At 38.0% G+C, this 22,047-nt stretch overlaps 1 protein-coding gene across 4 annotated transcripts in view; it reads right to left on the bottom strand.

The window, feature by feature from the left end:
* The window catches only part of Slc19a2 (solute carrier family 19 member 2), a 37,824-nt gene that overhangs the window by 2,583 nt on the left and 13,194 nt on the right, over positions 1 to 22,047 (bottom strand). For 2 of the 4 annotated variants that reach the window (XM_023708648.1, XM_004648506.2), the window contains 4 exons: positions 18,133 to 18,355; positions 16,722 to 16,914; positions 16,099 to 16,240; positions 12,277 to 14,304 (listed from right to left, as the gene is read on the bottom strand). In XM_023708648.1, the coding sequence (XP_023564416.1) occupies positions 14,176 to 14,304; positions 16,099 to 16,240; positions 16,722 to 16,914; positions 18,133 to 18,355 (687 nt within the window). In that variant the 3' untranslated portion in view covers positions 12,277 to 14,175. Of the gene's footprint in view, positions 1 to 12,276; positions 14,305 to 16,098; positions 16,241 to 16,721; positions 16,915 to 18,132; positions 18,356 to 22,047 lie in introns of those variants that run through there. The other 2 variants (XM_023708646.1, XM_023708647.1) reach the window with 2 other exon arrangements.

Here is a 22,047-nt window from a genome sequence, read left to right on the forward strand (position 1 = left end):
GCAAGACTAAGTTTTAGAAATTTCCATGTACATATCAGTACAGAAATGTGAGCATTTAATGACTTTACTGAGTTTACATGACTGATAGTTTTTAAATAGGTTACTTTTAAAAATAAACTAATTTTATTGTAAGACAATCATAAATGTGATTAACTTCATAATCCTAATATTTTAACAGGATAGTAGAGATTACATAAGGAATTAGTGTTTAAATAATCAAAGAGAAGAAAGGAATAAATTTCTAAAATGTGAGAAAATTCAGAACTTTGGTAAATAAGGATAATTACAAGTATCATGAAATCACAGGATTTGCATGTAGACGACAAAAAAATGATGAAGGTTGCTAATGATACAACCTGTAGGTCAAGGTACCCATTCCCTCTCCATACATCTACCATTATCATCTTCTCTTGCCCCTCTGACATGAGTGTTCTTGGGCTGATAGTGACTGGTCAAAAAAAAGAGAAAATTAAGGAAATGTAAGAGCAAGATCATTTAGGAGGAACCAATTACATAAAGAAAAGGAAGTTGTTTACTGTTCAAGATTTTTCACTTATATTCATGATTTCTAAAGTCTATCAAGGCTAATTATCAAAAAATGGCTATTTCAATAATAGGCAGAGCAAATAATTTACTATATATATGTGCGTGTACATAAATATACATTATACTATTGTGTGGACATAAATATAAATTACACTATTATGTGCAAATAGTGTGTTCCCTCTCTAGTACTTGATATTAGTTATAATGACAAATTTTAAATGTGCATATTCCAGAGTAAGAGCCAAGAAATATTCCTATTTTGTTATTGTTTATTATAAAATATGTAGAAATAAGTTCACAATATGAAGAAAAGAGATGTAAAGTTGAGCAACTCTATGAATGTGTTTTGAATGATTTGAGTCAAAGGGCTGGCCAGATAGCTCAGCGGATTAAAGCACCTGCTTAGGCAGACATAGGGGCTGGGAGTTCCTAATCCCCCACCTGCCATACCAGCCCTGCCCCCAAGGGGCGCTGAGCCAGTGATTGAGATTGGGCGTGGTGGCATGCACCTGTAACCCCAGTGCTTTGGAGGCTGAAAACAGGAGGATCACTCCAAGTCTGATCTGTGTAGTGAGACCCTGTAGACCCTGTTCTAAATATGATTTTTAAAAAATGATTTGAATCAAAGAGGCCAATATTCAACTTAAGTGACCAAGTAGGAAGGTTAAATAAGTTGAGTGCTAAGAATTTAGAAGTATGGCAATAATTAATAAATATGCTAAAATATGGTATGCCAGAAGGTGATAAAATTATATGTAAATCATACGTGTATCTCATATATGAATAGAGTTATAACCCATACCTAATTATAAGTATCCCAAGATACTCTTTTTTGTGATTTATCCTTATAAATGAGTCATCCTAAGGGATGGAGGGCTTGAATTTGCCTTTGACCTTTAGCAGGAGGAGAGACCCACTTCTAATTTGTATTCAGCAATAAGCTCCCTAAAACAAATGATCTCAGCTAAAAAAGAAAGTGTTTATAGTCTTAATTATTTTCATATGTGTAGTAGAATGTTCAGCCTTTTGCGTGTTTTCTCAGGCCTGATAGGACAGAAGGTTAGAGGAATTCCCTGCTGTGACATTCTGGGTCACATAATACATGACTTAACTCATAACTGAAGAAAGTCCTGTGCCTAACTCTTAAATTTCAATTGGCTTGAGAAGAACACATCGTCATGAAAAAGAAACAAAGTGAAGCAGAATTCAGTCTTTGAGAAAGCAACAAACAATTTACATGCTATATTATTGACAAATCTGTTTATGAGGGGTTTATAGATTTTTCTTGGTCTATAGATTGTTATTTTCTTGTGAAATTTGTTTTGAACATTAGGATAACGCTGGCATCGCAGAGTTAGGACGGGTTCCCTCTACCTCTATTTTCCAGACGCTACTGTAGGGAGTTAATATCATTTCCTCCTTAAACACTTGGCCCAATTCAGTGAAACCATGTGGGCCTGGTGTTTTGTTTTGGAGAAGATTACTAGTTAGTGATTTGACTTATTTAATAAAGGGCATGGTAAGCCTACAAGTATTGTGTTTATAATTTATGATTAATTTAAAAGACAGAAGCAAGAGTTGAAGTATAGCTCAGTTAAGTAGAATGCTTGCCTGACATTGGGTTGGATCCTCAGTACTGGAAAACACACACACACACCCAGACATAAATAAGCAACATAGTGCAGGCTAACTGCAAATATGTAACTATGCTTAAATATTATTTTTACTTATTTGTAAGTTTTAAAGGTTTAAAATTATTTAAAGTTCTTTCTTTTTGGGGGGAGGGGGGCAGAACCGGGAGTTGAACTCAGGCCCTTGCACTTGCCAGGCAAATGCTTATTCTACTGAGCCATCTCCTCAGTCCCTATTTAAAGTTCTAATGCAAAATTTTAAACATTTTTGATAACATTTCAGGTTACCTATGAAACCTCACTTTAATTTTAGACATTGATAATATTTCTTTTATTCAGAAAGACATTAGATGTGTGAGGTGTCTGAATAAATCCTATTAGATTTTGTATCTACTAATTACAGGCTATATCTATAGTCTTGTGAATCATTAGCTGTATTTAATGATATATTTTGAGATCTTTATAAGTACATTGCTGTTTTGTGAGAGGGACAATTTGGGAACTATCCTAGATAGTAATGACTTGCTAGACATATGTTTTGTTTTCATATGAGTTATCACTGGGGTATTTGTTCATTGTAAAAGTGGATACTTAAAAAAAAGTGGATACTTCATATTTACTACAATTTTCAACAACATTGACAAAATCTAAGCACTGATAGTTAAACATATCTTAATGTAAAAATTATCTATTTGAGGTCTTAAAAGGCCACAGAGTTAGTTTCCAACTCGAGTACAAAGTTGTTTCCTACTTGCCTACTCCATAGATTCAAGAATATTGAGTTATGTTGTATAATTAAATTAATTTTAAAAGTAAAAATTAGTATAAATTTTGCTTTTATGATAACTTTAAAGCAAATATAAGCAATTTTATTAGCACTATTAATAAAAAGTGTGATTGAGCACTATTAATAAAATAAGTAGATATCCTATAGGCTAAGCATGTGAAGTTCATAGCTGTTGTTTGGCCCATTTTTATCTGGCATAAAGCCACAGTGAATCAATAAATAAAAAGAGAGATATATTATAAAGTTTGCCACTTCTCTCTTCCTTTTTTTGAGAGAGTAGAGGAAATGCAGAGCAGAGCCAATCGGTTCTCTTTCAGAATCTACCCCATTTCCTGGTTCTAGGCCAAACAGCTTCTTGGCAACAAGTATAAACGGATGACTTCACAAAGAATTACACAATACACAGGCTGATGCAATAAGAAAGATGGGATGAGATTTGGAGAGAAATGATCATAGGACTTATTCTTAGAGTGGGGGCAAAAGGAGAGAACACTGAAGGATGACTTAAGTCTTTCAGTTTTCACACGTAGAAGAATGAAATGGCCATTGCTGAGATCCAGGAGAAGAGGGGTGGATGGTGGTTAGGAATTAGGAGCTTGATTTTGGGATTATGTTTAACCACACAATTATGTAAAGATAAAACTAGGTAGTCAGAGGAGACACATACACACACACACACACACACACACACACACACACACACACCCCTACCTGGGAGTGATCAATATATAAATGGCTCACAAAGCTACAGGACATGATGAGGCATAAAGGTACATAGATGAGAAAAAACAAAAAATGAGCGGAGAGCTGAGCCCAGTGTGTTCAACATTTAGGTGTTAGGAAAGATGAGAAGCCCCTGTCAAGGAGATACAGGTGTAAACAGGAGAAATATAAAGGGAGAACTCAGAGCTGGGTCTCAGGAGCCAAGGGAATGATAAGCTTCTAGAAGGGATATTTGGCTATGTCAGATGCTCCCCCCACGTCACATGTAATGAGGATCAGGAATCACTGTTTTGACAGTAGATTTTCTGGTGTGTGGAGTTCTAAACAAAGTGCGAGGAGAGAAACACTAGAACTGACAGCTCTTTTCAAAGGGAAAAGGAGAAGGAGAAATAGAGCAGTAGGGGAAAAGGCCTGAGTTAAGTGGAACAGAATTTATCATGTCGCTAATAAAGTCTCTGGGCTTCTCAGCTATGCATATTCCTTCTATATCCCTGGGAGATACAGAAGGTCCTAAACAATGTGTGTAAAAGTGTGTTTTTGTAAAATTTCCCAAAATAAAATGTTTTAACTGCAATAAACTAACATTTCCTTCTGTTCTTTCTTCCATCAACTATTCTTCCTTCTAGTTGGCAGCAGACAGGTGAAGTTAATTGAGTTAAATTAGGAATACATTTAATTTAGGCTTATGTTTTCCTTGAAATCTAAATTTAAAAGTTGTTTTTCAAATATAACAACAATAACTACATTGAATTGAGAGTTTTCTGTATGCTTAAATCCTGAGAAAAAATAAATTAAGGTACTATGAAAAGGGAAGCACCAAGAATTGTAAATTTCTGAACACTAAATTGTGAAGTAATGAAGTTATTCTTGGCCAGGGTCCTTTTAAATAGGTAATGTGAAGAATGATCAATTTGAAAAAGGATTGAAGCATTTTTTAAATAGGAAAGAAATAGAAGAGGAAAGAAATGTTATTAAATGGGAAGAATGAACAAAACAAGCACCCTTTACTGTAGATAATAACTATATCCAAAACCCAAACCTCTTTATTAAAAGTGATAAAATATAATTTGCAAAGAAGATATAACCATTAGTATTTTAAACTTTTCTGAGCTAGCTAGCCATAATTTAGTTAATATTAATCAGAAATAGTAGCAATCTAATAGCCCATAAAATATAGTACTAGATGAGTTTTTATAAAACTGCTAGCGCTTCATAAAGCCTTTTCTGCTCTAATATACAAACACATGATCATTCAGTCGCTCCCAGAATAGGAGCCGCCCAGAACAGCCACTCTGACAAGGAGCCCACAGTTTTGCTGTTTGCTCTGCTTCACCACAGGGCAGAGAGCTCCGGACTGAGAGCACGGATCAGAGCCCCCAGTCCCGGGGATACCAAACCCAAGCTCCTGTCCTTTAACTTTATCCTACCCTGCCCACCTTCGCATTTCTTTTTTTACATGCTGTATGTGCAACTATCTTTTCTCTTTTTGGCACTTAATAATAGACATTTAAAAGAGTATGTGGGGTTCAGGGAGGAAATGTGTTCCTGGGATCATAACCGACACAACATCTTAGGACAGCTGTATTACTGACAAACCCTGGGTAAACCAATTCTGAAATTACCTCCACCTTGCAGTGGTGGTTTTCTCTTTTGAAGAGACACCAGACTGCCATCTGTATAGCATGGGTGGAGTCCCAGTAGACTTTCTATGCAAGTTGTTGCATTGGGATCCCGCTTGCCTTTGGGGGTCTAACTAGCATTCTTGAAGCAATTTCAAACCCACAGCTGATTTTTTCCACTTTTAGAATGTCTTATTGTTTTAATTTAAAAACAAATCCATTCTTAGTCGTCAGAAAAAGGCATAACTTCCTTTTTCTGTATGTATTTTTTTAGTTAGAAAAAATAAAATTTATATTTCAACATTATTGGAGTATAATATAGATAATCCATTGGATAGGATAGTTTTGGTCATTATTCCAAAGAATGAAAGTACCCTTAATCATACCTCATTAAATAGTATGTTCTTTAATGTGTAACTACCACAAAATTATTTGTCAACTCTAAAAAGATATGAAAAGACCCAATGTCTTAATATCACTGTGTTTGGTCATGTATTACACAGAACTGATGCACTAATACAGGATTGTATTTGGGTATTAATCAGCCATTAGGGGTAAATTAAAAGCTTTCAGAAAGGAGAGGCAACTTTTAGATTGCTCTCAATCAGCAGGAAATATTTACTTCAGTGTCAGGCATAATTGGACTGAATTATGGACACAGAAGGCAGAGAAATCAAAAATCCCAATTAAAATTTGTAGAATGTTCACAATGCTTTACTTTTTTAAAATATCATACTTGATACATATAAACTATATGTACATAAACTATATGGATTAACAGAACACCTATCAAAAGTATTACCAGTGTTCATGATTTACCTATCCAATTTTCCTATCTTACCAATAATGTAGCTGTATCATACATTTTCACTATCATATTTCTGTAAACAAGTTTTTTTAACTTATATTCCTTATTTTTAATTAATATTGTTCAATTTTCTTCCTTCAAGCTTTATGTTTTAAAAAATGGCTTGACACAACATAGAGATAGGTCAACACTTTTGTCTCTACTTGAGTGTAATTAATTCCTAAAATTTATGAATTATGTTGCATGAAATTATGTTTATTTTGTCACCATCCCATTATTATGACATAGCGAAATGTGTGTTGCATTTATTCTCCTGTCAGTGAACATTGGATTCTTTCATACCTTGAGTGTTTTGTTTAAATTGTCACATTTTTCTTTCAAAATTGAAATTTCACTAGACCAGTATACACACATTATGGGTAACTCTTAAACAAGGCTTAATTTACATTTTCTAAAGAACTGTTCCATTCCTTTCTGACCAGATACTCCAGTTATTTTTCATCTTAAAATCTGGAGGCGAAATCCCTTCTTCGGGAAGGAATAAGGTACAAATCATGCATTGATGAATTCTTAGATTTAAAGCTCCACTAAATCACAAGTTAGTGCCATGTAACTCCATACCCCATGCTTTCCAGCCCTTAACAGAATATTAACAGTTGTGCTAGGGAGAGCCAACACTGAGTTTTCTTTAGGAGCATGGAGTAATTTGAAATATTAAGGCATATTTAGCACATGACTATGACAATTATGACCTTACCAGCAAGTTGTGTGCCTGGCAGGACAGGACAGGGGAGAAGGGCCTGTCCTAACCTGCCTGGACTCTTCTAGCCCTGCTCCATACGGTGTGAAACATACCAGGCAGCTGCAATCAAGGTGGCAGCCCTCCTGAGGCTCCTGAGTGTTTGTCAGTGGAGCAGGTCAAAAGTCTGCAGGCACGAGGTAGAGGAGCCATAAGCCACAAGGCCAACAGTTGTCCTTCCTTGCTGCAGCCCTAACATAGCTTGGCTTAGAGGATGAAAAAAATGGACTTCCTGTTCTGGTGCCAGTGCTCCAGGATGCGGGGCAGCAGATGCCAGCTACTGCAGGGCCGTGAGATTAGAGATAGAAGATTCAAGTCTTTGAGAAAGCTGCCCAAGTGTGATAGACTCCACATGCTCCTCTGGCAGAGGCAGCATGTAGTTGCTTTCTGCCCTTGTGTCCTTCACGTTGACTGGGAGGAAGACAGCAGCCCAGATGAGGAGAGCGGCTTAACCTCAGACACTCGATGGGGGCACCACAGCCACTGTACTCCTTTTACAGGTAACAGCAGGCCTTTCGGGTAAATGCTGTAGTTCTCAAGGTTGATGAAAAATCAGGTGGCAACTTGCAAGAGAACTCACAGAGACTGGGCAGTTGGCAGAAATGGTAGCATATACTCTAGCCACTGCCATCCACAGTGAGGTGCTGAGGTAGGAATTGCAGTTGGTTATTAGCTAATCAAAGATGACCAATTTCTGGGCAAAAAAATTTTCTTTTTTTCCTTTCCAATTTTTATTTGTATTAATAAGTTTGCAGCACATAAAGACTGCACTCATCATGGAGAGTTGGCACGTGTGAATACGTTTTAATTCCTTAGTTCCATTTCTCTCCCTTTCTTTCTGTTTCCCTCCCTATCTTGGTCTGCCTCTCTTTGCAAAATATTTATCTCCTATTTTCATTAACTATCTTTTATTTTACTCTTTATTTATATTTTGGGTTTCTCATATAAGAGGAGCCATGTGATTTTGAAAAGTGATTAGATTACTGTTTTAGTTTATTAGTACATGTATGTAGTATATGATGTTAACATTCCTTGTGGGAAATTGGTACATGTGGGAAGTTATGAACACCTGTTCATCACACATCTTAATCCCCCTTTCATCTCCTCTCCCTTCCCTACCTCTCCTTTCCACTCATCACTTAGGCCCCTTCCTTTCTTGGCACATACTTATAGTCCATAATATTTACATTCCTTGTGTGCAGCTGGTACACGTAGGTAACACATCCCAATTCTCCCTTTTCATTGATTATTCCCCCTTCTTCTCCCTTCCATCTCTTGATCTCCTGCCCCTCTGAGAACCATCTATTTCTCTACTTTATATTAACTGCCTTTTACTTGTTCTTTATTTTCACTCCGAGTTTCTCATGTAAGGGAAACAAAGTGATATGTAAGCTTGTGTGTCTTATTTCTCTCAACATATTGGTCCTTTTTGCATTTTTAGGAAAAAGGACCCCTTCTACACGATTTGTGGGGATATAAAATAGTGCAACCACTTTGGTAATCAGTATAAAGAGTCTTCAAAATCTGAAACTAGATTTGATCCACTTAGTCCCCCTCTAGATAACCTTCCTGAAAGAGTTAAAGATACAGATATATGTGCATTCTCACATTTATAACGGCATAATTCATAATAACCAATTCTTAAAAGCAGTCCATATGTCCATAAACAGATGAATAAAGAATGGGTGGTCTTTACATACCTTGGACCCCAGTACTGCAAAATAAATAAATAGATAAATAAATAAATACCTTAGAGTACTACTCTGTCGTAAAGGATAGACTTAAGTCATTTGTAGGAAAATGGATGCACTATGTGGTATTTAAGCTTGTGTGTCTGATCTAATTCCTTAAACCTTATGGTCTTAAGATGCATCAATTTAAGACAATTCCTAAGGCACTGTCACTGAAATCCAGACACTGGAGTGTCCCATGGGACCCAGTAGCTTCTGGAAGCACAACTGTGTTATTTGAGTGAAAGTACCAAAGTTGTGAGGGAGTTCCTTTTCCAATTCTCTGAGTATGGCAGCCCTTCATTTTTCAGTGACTCCAATGAGTAACACCAAATTCCTATACTTGAAGACCAAATTCCTGTGCTTTTCAATCCTTCCCACAGAGAGCTTACAAGGTAGGCTGTCACAAGCCAACTCCCATCATGCACGCTGTAGCACATTTCAAGACTCCCACTGTTGCTCTTAGATATTACTGGGCTTCTCCAGGGTAGGGCCTGTGGGCTGCATAGAGCCCATGCTGGGGACCTGCTATGGATGGAGTGTCGCCAGGAGTAGGGAATGGCCCAGGGACCCAACACATGAGCCACTCAGTCCTCCTACCTCTCACCTGGACAGAGGCCCAGACAGCCATCCTGATTTTTTTTTTTTTTTTCTCTCCTGAGACAGGGTCTTATTATGTAGTTCAGGCTGGCCTCAAATTCATGTCAATCCTCTTGCTCCAGCCTCCTGAGTGCTGCAATTATAGATGCCACCATGCCCTATTATGATCCTTATCTTTTAGAAATGTGTTCTTAAAAGTATTTAAAGACTAGTTATAAAAATATTTTTCTGGATAGTGGGGATGATAGAGGAACCACTAAGACTCAATAAATTCTATTGACCACACTGGGCCTTCCCCCCCACCCCACCCCCTCGCATTTAGCTAAAACTTTTAGTTTCTCCACAAAAGTCATCTTTCAGTTTTTGGTTAGCCTTTCCAATCCATTTGTCCTTTGCTCCTTTTTTATTATTTTTAGCAAATTTACCTTACTCTTCCAGTTTTTCAGGACATGGCTGGGAACTCTGCCAATGTTGTCTAAAGCCCCCTTTTTACTCTTATTTAAGGTAACTTTATCTCAAGTTTCTTTACAGTAATTTGTGGTGGCCACCCCAGCTGCCTGGCCATGTATAGACCATGACACTGTGGAAGCCTTCACAAAGCCACATGGCACGTCACACTTAAGGAGCTCCCATTGCCTGATTTATGCACTCTTTGTGAAGGGTATTTTGATGCAAATCACAAAATGAATCATTTTTATTCAGCTTTACCTAAAAGTTTCTCCTGGGTCGAGGCTATCTTCTCACTATAAATTCAAGAGCTCATTATATTGTCTTCTAGCTCCCACTGCTGCTCTTGAGAAACTGTGTGTACATGATTTGTCTTTTCTGTTTTTATGCTCTACCATTGGTTCTGAGACCAGGAGACAGAGGAAAAGATGGATAGAATTAGGGTAAGATGGCCTGCCTAAATTGAGTAAACTAACTACGTAAACTGATGGCCGGGATGGAGACGAGACAAATGTGACCCTCAAGAGAACAGAGCACAAAAGACAAAGGATGAGTCCCTCCGTGAACAAGGAAAAACCTGAAGGGGAGGGGCACAAAACAGAAGAAATACTGCCGCCCTCTTTCCAGACATCAAGATCCTGACAACAGCAACAGCAGTCACTGCTTCCCTCTCATTCTCCTGCACCTCTCATCAAGTTCTTCATAACTCTCTGGACTTGGACATCTGCACGTCAGTCATTCCGAACTGCAACTGACAAGCAGCAACTTTTTAATTTTAATAGACCACAGCTGGTACCCATCCCTAGTACTTGCCATGTTCTGTCAGGATCAATCTTTGCTGCCCTCAGAACAAGGACCCAGAGGAAGGGCGCTGCTTAGTCTAACTTCACCACAATTAGTCCTGTTGTCCTAGGTGTGCAATTTTTAAGTTTCTGGGTTGAGCTGTTCTGTGATTCCAGCATCTATGGATTGTTATTTTTCAACAGTTTTGCATAATTTTTATCTAAGCCCAGACATGCTCTGAAGTGAGTTAAAAATAAGGGGGCCAGTTTCAGGCTTTGATGATTTTCATTTTTTTTTTTTTTTTTTTCAGAACCGGGGATTAGAACTCAGGCCTGTGTGCATGCCAGGCAAGTACTTATTCCACTGAGCCATCTCCCTAGCCCCATGATTTTCATTTTGATTGAAAATAAATGGAGAGCAAGGGGTATGGAATTAATTTCTCAACTTTTTCTCAGTGCCTGTAATGAGGTGCTTTCAGATATGTTCTCTGGTTTTTTCCACAACAATCCTGTGAGGTACCTCCTTTACAGGAGGAAACTGAAACTCAGTGGATTGGCTTTCCTAACATATCATAGCTTTTCAGAGCAAACTTCATAATTTGAAATCTGTTTGGATAGCAGTACAAAGAAAAGTAGAGGAATCAGAGTAAGATCTCTTTCAAGAATCAAAAAACAAAAGGGCCATGGAGATGGCTCAGTGGAATAAATGCTTCCCTGGCAAGTGCAAGGGCCTGAATTCAATCCCCAGTTCCGAAAAAAAAAAAAAAAAAAAAAAACAATCAAAAAACATTCACAAATGACCTTCCCAAAGTACAAACAAAAGTAAGTAAGAGATTAAGTATGGGAGAGACGCTATAAATAAAACAAATGGATGCCAGCTCTTTTGATCAAACACGATACAAGGGCACTGGAGATCATCAATAGACATTTTAATGTTTCATGATGATATACTTTTAAAAAATGATGGGCATTTAGCAATTGCATTGGCAGGTTGGCTAAGTCCATCAAACACCATTTATATTCTCATAGAGCACAAGAACGTTTTTTGCAACAAGTGACAAATATAAGACACGGTCCCTGCTCGGAGGTTTATAATCTGAAAGATAGTTAAGATACAGGAGATACAACTGAAGGGATAGAAAACTTTTGAAATTTAGTTTTTAACTGAAAAATTTCCAGGTCTTTGGTGATAACCAAATGCCTTAAGTAGGTTTTATAATGGGATATTTAAAAACACTATTAGTAAAAATCAAATACTAAAATAAAAGCACTAATAATATGACAAAAAGACTGATTTGGTTTCTGGGACACAATGTCAAATGATTCTTAGCTGATAGCAAGAGACTTCTCTAAGTACAAGAACATTTGGGCACAGAACGAAGAGGGTGAGGAGTTCCAAATCACGGTAGTACTTTTGCCCTTGCTTTAATCTTCTTTCAGTATCTATGAATTTAGCAATTTATTTTAAAAAGTTCAGTTAACATTAAAGGGAGTGGTGGCCTTTTCAGTTTCTAAAGGGAGTATGAGAGGTGCCAAGATGGAAGACAGGAAACATCATGAGGGCAATGTGGTATGAGGAAAAAAGAGCAGAACAACAGAAGTGAAGAGGAGGAGCTGCATGGAAGATCAGAAGCAATGGAAAACTAATACAGTGACTACAAGTTAAATAAAAGCTATGTGAGGGGAAGGCTTAATATGAATTTTGAGGAAAAATTATGAAAGTATGAAAATATTTAAATATGTAATGTAAAGAGTCTACTGAAATACAAGATACATGTAAAATAATTTTGATTAAAAGGGAAAATATACTGTAAAATATTTATTTCATAAAAATAATTTTATAATCTATACAGAATTGAAAAGTACAACAAATTATTTCATTTCTTTGTAAAACTATACAGTACAACTAGCACACTGTACTCTCCGTTCTATGGCCATTCACCAAGATGGGAATATAATCTTGTCTTAAATACATACAGGTTCTGGCGGGATGTCACAAAATATGGGTTAAATTCTAGGGAAACACTCCTTTGGTAATATGAACAGTTTGATTATACCATAGTTCATTTCATAAAAAAAAAAATTAAAATCTCTCAAACAGAGCTTTTCTACTCATTGTGGATAACTTCTTACAGAGCAAAAAGAGAACAGCAAAAAAGAGACAATATTAAATTGGAGCATGCTAATTTATGACATACTTTGCTTTCCCTTCCTTGGCTAGTGTTCTTTTCCTTTCCTGTAACTATTAAGTAAGGTAATAAGGTGAATGGGAATGACCTATTCTTTTCGTACCTATTTTGCTTCTAGGATCCTTGCTTAAACCAATGAATATGTCAAGTCTTCAACTGACACTATTATTACCACTATGAAGCTGTGTCATTCTAAAAAAGTTAACACCCCAGTTAAAAGACCTACCTACATGCTTTTCCAAATAAGGCAAAAAAGTTGGCTTGGAAATACTTTTCATGTCTCACAAATATTAGCAGTCCCTTAGTAGACTGCAGAATTAAATGCATATAGAACAATATGCTTTTCAAGTTAACTTGGAAATGGAATTGCTAGCAACATTTTATTTAAACAAATATTCAAGATGATCCACCTTTAGAAACAAAGGCAGATTTAAGGTACAAAAATGCAGGAATCAAAGACCCCACTGAAATAATTAGAAAGAGGCTCAGTTCATGAAAAAGGCTTTGGAATTATCCAACTCCTAACGACATCTTTATCATGAATAAGAAAATCAAAATCATATAAAAGCTATAAATGGGAATGAAGTTATTTTAAAGAAAAAGATATTTTCATTTCATTGTGGAAATAAAAGGGAAGGGAAATACAAAATGGGCTGGTTGTATCTTTAGCCCATGTATGATTTTTCATCACGGCATTAACAGTCCTTCACACTGAAGTATTATAGACAAGTAAACCTAAGTTTTCTGATTAGGTCTCTTCATTTGGATAAGAAGGCTTTAAAACTTGCCTTCCTTTCTTACTAAATGAGCTTCTCTGGGAAGCATATGAATAAAGCAAAAATGTATTTCTAAAGAAAGTTTACATAATACATAATGTAAAGCATGGGAACCAGGAACACTGGTTCCCATACAATGAATTTTCTAAAAATAACTTAAAATTAGAAATGACACATACTCCTTAGACATTAAACCAGAGCAAATATTGCCAGTCATAGGAACAACATTCATCTGTAGAAACACAAATGCACAAGAGTAACACAGAAATCAGAATGAAGGTTGATAGACACACGTGCTGGTAGAACATATGTCTATCGTTACTTATAATGTCCCGGGGCCTCTTTGAAGCCCTAGTCCCACCAGGCCCAGAGTGTGGGTAAGTGGACATAGATGTGTATGACCTACAAAACATCCAACATGCTCACTGATCAAGTATACAACACTATGTGCTGCTTGATTGCTCTTGATTACTTGGTTTTCAAAATCAGCTTCACTGCTCAATCAGAAAGAAGTTATCGTTGAATTAACTCTCAAATAATCCATGAAATAAACTTCACTTCTCGCTTGTGTCAACAGTATCTTGATACCCCAGGAATACAAGGGATTAGTCAAATAGCTGCTTTGAAGCCATGAAATGCACATTCATAAATATTTGTTTGAACCTTAAAAATATTAAATACATCCAGGCAGTTGCTGTGCAGAGTTTTTGCTGTAAGAAGCAGCTCTTCAGCAGTATCTTATGAAGTGGTTACTTGAGGACTTGACTCTGGATCTTCCTGCTTTCTGCATTTCTTCGCAACACTGACTGCACCACCAATCAGGAAAACCACAGCGATGATTGCAAAATAACTGGCGTAGATCAGGAACTAAGAGGCAGAAGGCAGTAATTGACAGAATAGTTAATTAGAGACGATGTATGTGAACATACTCTATGTAATTAAAGATATACTCAGTTTCTCAGATGAACTTAAAAAAACATGGCACCAGGTGTGGTGGACCATGCCCACCATTCTTTATTTATTTATTTTACTTTATTTTATTTATTTTGGCAGAACCGGGGATCGAACTCAGGCCCTTGCGCTTGCCAGGGTAGCGCTTATTCTACTGAACCATCTCCCCAGCCCTGAAACATCCACTATTTCTTTTGATTACTCTCTTTTTTTCTTTCTTCTTCTTCTTTTTTTTTTTTTTACAGAACCAGGGATTGAACTCAGGCCCTTGCACTTGCCAGGCAAGTGCTTGATGCCCACCATTCTACCAATTCTAAAAGCTGAGGCAGGAGAACTGCTTGAACCCAGGAGTTTAAGACTATCCAGGGGACTAGAGAGATAGCTCAGTGGAATAAGTGCTTGCCTGAAGGTCCCAAGTTTGATCCCTGCTACCACCACCAAAAAAAAAGAAAAAAGAAAGAAAGAAAGAAAGAAAGAAAGAAAGAAAAGAAAAGAAAAGAAAAGAAAAGAAAAGAAAAAAAAGGAAAAGAAAAGAAAAAGACTATCTTGGGCAAGAAGAATAGGAAGATTCAATCTCATATTTAAAAAAAAAGAAAAGAAAGAAAGAAAGAAAGAAAGAAAGAAAGAAAGAAAGAAAGAAAGAAAGGCAAAAACCCATTCCATGCACACACTACGTACAACCACTGAAGGCCTAAAGCGGCAGCCCGATGGGGTAGCACTGAAATGCAGTGCAGCTTCATTCCTTACGAGCTCTGTGATCTTGCTGTGATACGTAGTTTCTTAGCCCTGACTACTTTATTTACAACACAGACTGCATAGTAATTCCTACCTCACAAGGTTGCTGGGAGAAGTCAGTGAGATCCTGCATGTAAATGTGGATGAGCACAATGTGAATGCTGTGGACAATTTTTTTAATTGTTGTTGCTGTTGTTATGAGTCAGTCTACACCCTTAAACTGATTGGTGGGTACAATGGGCCAGCTTCTGAAGATCAGAACTTCTAGTCTTTCCCAGAAGAGGGCAGTAGAGGCCAACTGTAGTCCATGGTAGGTTTATTTCTTTAAAAATAAGAACCTTCCCCAAGACAAATTTGTCAAGATGTAACTATATAGTTTATCAACATCTTCATTGTGTACTATTTCTTAAAATAACTTTTTAAATATTTATGAACTAACATATTTATAATACTTATAAACTGGTTCAAAGCTTCAACTAAGAATGTGCCCTGCCATGTCTGAGCCAAGTTCTTTCAAACTCGCATACACTTCCTTAGGAAACCTGTTATGGCAGTTAATGTCTGAACAGGTTACAAAACCCTATTCTTCCACTGCTTAAAGCCACCATCTCTACAGCAGGTCATGTGTTAAGAATCACGATGCTATTTGTCAACAGCAAGTCATTCTGTTGGTATTCAGGTGAGGGGTGCTTTAGGTAGAAAAGGTAGAAGATGAGATGAAACAGAGCATCTCCAACATGAACTATAGTATTCCAGGCATAGATCAAGGACGACTGGGCTATCACTCAGTGGCAGAGCACTTGCCTAGCATGGGTAGGGACCTGGGCCTTGCACTTGTGACCCGCCTGCCTGGCCTCATGAGCAGCTGGGATTACAGGGGTGGCACCACATCCAGCTGTGAACTTATGAATCACGCCCCACTTCTGTTACCCTGACCACATGAGGCTATCTTCAGGGTCAAGGGCGAGAACGTACTTGAATGGTGATTTCCAAGCCGAGGCCACTGGCGTCCACCACAATCAGAGTGAGCACCGTCTGTAGAGCCAGGGCAATGAAGGTATTTACACCGAACACCAGCGCATAGCGCTCCATACTGAGGTTTGCAGCAATCTGAAATCTTTTTCAAAAAGTGAAAGAGTGAATACACCAGAGCAAACTGTTGGATAGTTAACAATCTTTTTACTTTAAATGTGTAGCCCAGTTCCTTCTTTGTACTGCTAATTTTCTTCCTAACCAGGGGTGAAAAACTGTTGCTAAACATAAATTTCATTCAAACATCTGAAAGCAATAGTAATGGACAAATAAGAGCATATGCCAATTTTGTCTAAATGCTTTCTGAAGGGAAAAACAGATAACGCATATACAATAAAATGTCTATTGCCATTTGTCTCTTTTATTTAGATTCCTCCCTCCGCCCACCCCCCGCCCGTGGTACCAGGGATTGAACTCAAGACCCTGCGTTTGCCAGGCAAGCACTTATTCTACTGAGCTATCTCCCCAGCCCAACTTAGATATTTTAATTTCTTGGTTTATAAAGAAATTAATGAATGTGTACTGTCACATCTTTCCTCAATGCTTTGTTGAGTCAAAATACATACGTTGCTATTGTGATGAGTAACATGTAGATGATTCTGAAGACGACATAGGACGCATAGCACGCCCAAATGTTACCCACGGTGTCCATGATATACACAGCAGCAGCAATCAGGAGAGAACACAGGGACAACATCATCTCTCCCCAAGTGGACCAAGAGATTTTTACGTAACCAATCGCAAATACAGCAATTGCACCTATAAAACAAGGAGTGATTTTACTACATAGATACTATTTCAGTAAATTAAAAATCACTGTTAAAATTTTAAATCTTTAAACTTATAAAATGGATAGCTCAAGATTATGGTGGACCTTGAAACAGGGAGAAAATTTTGTATTTGATAGAATAACATGGAGCCACTGAGATGGTGACAGAACCATGGCAGGTGGCAATGAAATGAAAAAGGAGGACAGAGACCCAGATGTACTGCCGAAGGAAGGCTTCAGGACTGATATACGGACAGGAGTGAAAAAGAACAGCTGCTTCTAGCTGGGCAACACGGCAGGGTGAGGCACCTGGCCTTCCCACCTGAGAGCAAGCTATGGCTTTTCTGCCTTTTTCTTTTTTTCAAACCTATTTTAGTACAGGGTCATATTACACAGATTGGACTTGTACTGATCCGCCTGTTTTCAGCCTTCCAAGCATCATGCCAGTCTCAATCTCTGTCTCAGCATGCCCTGGGGGTGGGGCCAGCACAGCATGCTGGGATCAAACCCTGGCCACTGGGCTCTGCTAAAGCAGTCCGATGAGCTATATGGCCAGCCCTTCTGCCCTTTGATAAAATGGGAGATAAAAGGGTGATTTCTGGGTGCGAGAGTATAGATATCACATAAAACCTTCCAATAACCTTTGAGGCAGGGCCACGGATCAGAAAGGGACAATAAGGTGTGATGTCACAGTCTCTAGAGCCACCCTGCTGAAGTTCAAATCTTGACTTCACTACTTTCCATCTACCTGATCTTAGGCAAACTACTAAGCTACTTGCCCAAATTGTTTTTTTTTTTTTTTTTTTATTAAAAAATGTCAATAATGAGTGTACCTGTCTCACAATAGTCTACCACATCTTAACATTAACAGATATTAGTTACTACTGTTAAACACTATAATATATTGCTACTTAGAATTTCATATTGAGTGATAAAATTATGCAGTAAACACATAGACAAGAGAAACTTGGATGAGCAAAAAAAAATGTTTTTGAAAATTATGTTGGGTTTTTCCAAAATTTAAAATAATTCAGATTTCCCAATCAATTTCCTCCACCATTTAAGTACTTTAAAGCTTTCCTAAACTATAAAATCAGAATTTAAAAGAAATAAATTAATCTTGGGAGCTATTTCATGTTTGGGAGGGAAGACTTACACCTGGTTGGCATAACTACCAGGACTACCCACAACCATCCTGCTTCACTTACCGAGTAAGGTTGAAACGGCCTCCACTCCACCATTGTAGATAGCAGCATGGGGAGAAGGCATCACAGTCTCCCACAGGCCCTGTGTGTAGTTGATGACTTGGAAATAGCCACAGGTGGAGAGGGCCCACCACACAGACCAGCAGAGCAGGGGACGCGAGGAGTAGCATATAAGGAAGTCGTTCCACAGCACCTTCAACACACGGAGGTGGTCTGGCTTGGGTTCCTACACAGAAAAGGGAATAGAGCAGAAACCCCATTCTGTTAATTGTGCAAAGAACAATTGGTGTACAGGCCCAGTTTTCTTTTACCTTGTATAAACTACTTACTTCATATAAATAAAACATAAACTCACTAGCAAATTATAATCAGCCCCTGAGGGGGGAGCAAGATTACTCAATCTTTACAACCTTATAAATGACAACCTACAGTAAAGGTACAAAGTTATTCTCAATGATTCATTTCTAATAATATTAATAACACCTATTACCGTGTATTAAGAATTTATTATGCATACTCATTTGAAAGCTTTATATTATTTCATTTAATACTCGAAACAATATAGAATAAGAAAACTAACTCCACAGAATTAAATAATTTGCCCAAGAAGTTTTAGAACTGGAATTTGAACTTCTTTTTCTCTAAAATCTATTATATTTTGCTGCTAGAAATGACATTATTAAATTCCTGAGAAGCACTAATTGTGCTGATCTCATAGTTTTATAGACCTCAAACATGCATACACACGAAGGATGATTACCAAAACACGTTCAGTCTACAAATAAAAACACGGCCACATTAAGAGCACATGAAGTATGAATGGCATGCCAGCCCCCACACTAGAGTTTAATTTGAATCTTTGTCTGTGGTGCTGAGGATCAAACTTAAAGCGTCACACATGCTACGCAAATGCTATAGTACTGAGCTTCACCCCAGTACCCTGAATCATTTTTAATGGATGAAGAAGTCAAAATATGTCAGGTCTAGACATAAGCCAAGCACAAGTTTAGTTCCAATTGTGAAAGAAAATTGCTGATTGCTCTTCTTCCTGCAATCAGGAGCCTCTGATGCAAAGGAAGAGGTTTTCTCTGGAAAGCACCTAAAATACTCTAAGGTAACTTGTGGACAGGATCACCACTCTGACTCCACCTACTTCATTTTCCCTTTCCATAAAATGCAGATAAAACTAGGCATCTATCTATTTTTCAATAATCACCACAACTATATTTATGGTTTAATTAAGGGTCATGTCAATTTAAAGTGGCTTTGATCCCCAGTATCCATATTCTGACTATTCTTTGAGCTTGCCATAGAGAAGCAACAGTTTTTTAGGGCCTGTGAATGCAGGCACCAAGCGGTACCATCCAGCTCCTAGGTGGGCAGCAGCTGGGCTCAGGACATCAGGAACTGACCTGAAACCTACTTCTGCCTGCACCACAGCCAACTGGATGGTTCTGACGAAGTTGTCAGTGAAAGATGTTACAGAGCAAAGTATAGTGAGAAGTGGACCTTATATACGCTCTTAAAATGTTCAGAACTATTTCCTGAGCAGTTCCGTGTAACTTGCTAATCTCTGATCCCAGTCCTTACCTGGGTGAGGTTTGATGTCAACTAATACCTTTTAAGATGCTAAGATTGTTCTTCTTGTGTGTGTGTGTGTGTGTGTGTGTGGCCGGTTCAGCCCACCCTCGGGGCGGGGCTGGCGTCCCTGAGCTTGCCTAAGTGGGTGCTGGGCTATCTTGCCAGCCCTCAGATTGTTCTTTAATTTTCTAACACTTTATAATTTCTAATATTTTACAATTCTTCAGTATGTAAAAAATCCTGCCATTTTTGTATATCTATAAATGATAAATTTCAAATTTGTCTAGGAGACAGTTTTTTACACTACAAGTCATAACACATGATTGAGTGATAAAACTGACGTAGGACTAGGGAGATAGCTCAGCAGCATAAGCACCTGCCTGGAAAGCACAAAGTCCTGAGTTCGATCCCCAGTACCAATTAATTAATTAATTTAGCAGGTGGTAATGACTTTACATAAAAATTAAAGTTTGAAACTCACTGGTCTGTAAGAATCTTTAAAACTGTGGCTAATGTTAATATTTAAAATGTCATATCTATGTATCTATCTACCTACCTATCTATATATATGTATATATACTTTTTAAAAAAAATTTTTTTTGGTGGAACCGGGGATTAAACACAGGTCCTTGCGCTTGCCAGGGAAGCGCTTATTCTACTGAGACATCTCCTCAGCCATATATATATATATATATTTTAAACAAAGTCATTGTAGCACATTTGAAACAACCCTCCCACTTTTCTATCATATTTTTGTTTTTTTCCAGCAGAACCTGGGATTGAACTCAGACCCTTGTGCTTGCCAGGCAAGCGCTTATTCTACTGAGCCATCTCCCTGCCCCCCCCCCTTTTTTTAATTTTATTTATTTGTGTGTGTGTGTGGCCAGCTCAGCCCACCTGGGGGCGGGGCTGGCTGGCATGTGGTGCTGGGGGATTGAACCGCTGTCCCTGTGCTTTGCTAAGCTTGTTCTAAGTAGGTGCTTTAGACCACTGAGCCATCTCACCAGCCCCCACTTTTCTATCATAGACCAAACGATTATATTTCTTTTATCTCCCAACAACCCTCTTTTGACCTTCCAAAGTCACCTTGCAAACTAAGGTAAACTCAGCATTTCACTGATACTCAAGCTCTAATCATGGGTGCTCTGGTAGTGAAAGGTGAGTGTCATGATGAATGTCACACAGATGCCTTGGAGCAATTAGAACCTAAATTTCAACTGGTAAACCAGGGTAAAGAATGGGAGTAGGGGGCTGGGGAGATAGTTCAGTGGTCTAAGCGCCTGCCTGGCAAGCACAAGGACCCCAGTTCAATCTCCAGTACCCCGGGCGCATTGTGCCGGCCCCGAAATGGGATGTGTTGGCGCACACCTGTAATCTCAGTGCTGGGAAGGCTGAGGCAGGAGGATCACTATGACTCTGAGCTGCATAGCAAAACTCTATACCAAATAGGATTTTTTTGGCTGGCTCAGGCTGCCTTAAGGGCGAGTCTGGTAAGGCGTGTGGAGCTGGGGATCGAACCACAGTATCCTGCACCTGACTGTGTTTGCATAAGCAGGTGCTTAAACAACTGAGTTATCTGGCAGGCCCCCCCCATACCAAATAAATAAATTAATTTAAAAAAAAAGAAAAAAGAATGGGAATAGTTTGTCACTGAGAAAACTAAAGGCTAGGATAAAACCACTGGGTTTACTCCACATAGAGTACCATGACTCTGCTCACAGTGGGCCTTCCCCCTCACCAGGCCCACAAAACTCATAGAGCTTGGTATTATGTCTGACAGAGCCCACAGGCCAAGAAAAAATGTTAAGAGGCTTATTTCCAAACATGTTTCAGAAAAACTCAAACTAATTCACTGTATCTGGAATGAGCTCTACTCCTCAGAGCCTATAACGTACCATGGAAAAACAAATAAACTTCTATTAAAAAAATAACAGAAAAAGGTGAGTGACGAGGGAAGCACTTCATCTTCCCAGCCACAAAGAATAAATGTAAGAACTATTTTAGATGCCATACTCCTCTTTTCCAAGACGTAGCTTTATAATCATACTTTTAAAAGTTATTCCATTATCAGCTTAAATTTTTCTCTTGTGATTTTCTACCTCTGTATTATTTATTACTACTATACTTCGGAAAGGTAAGTAACATATATCATTTCTAGCACAAAAAAAGGAAGTAAGTTTCTGTCTTCAAATACTTTTAATTTTAGTTCAGATCCTAGAAGTATAGATGAAACATTTTTGTGTACTCATTAAGCAGACAATTTGGTGATTTTTTTTTTTTTCTTTTTGAGACAGGGTCTTAGTATATAGTTCAGGGTGGCTCTGAACTCATGGGGAC

This window comes from Octodon degus, unplaced genomic scaffold (assembly GCF_000260255.1).
Source record: "Octodon degus isolate 3935 unplaced genomic scaffold, OctDeg1.0 scaffold00423, whole genome shotgun sequence".
Classification (NCBI taxonomy): domain Eukaryota; kingdom Metazoa; phylum Chordata; class Mammalia; order Rodentia; family Octodontidae; genus Octodon; species Octodon degus.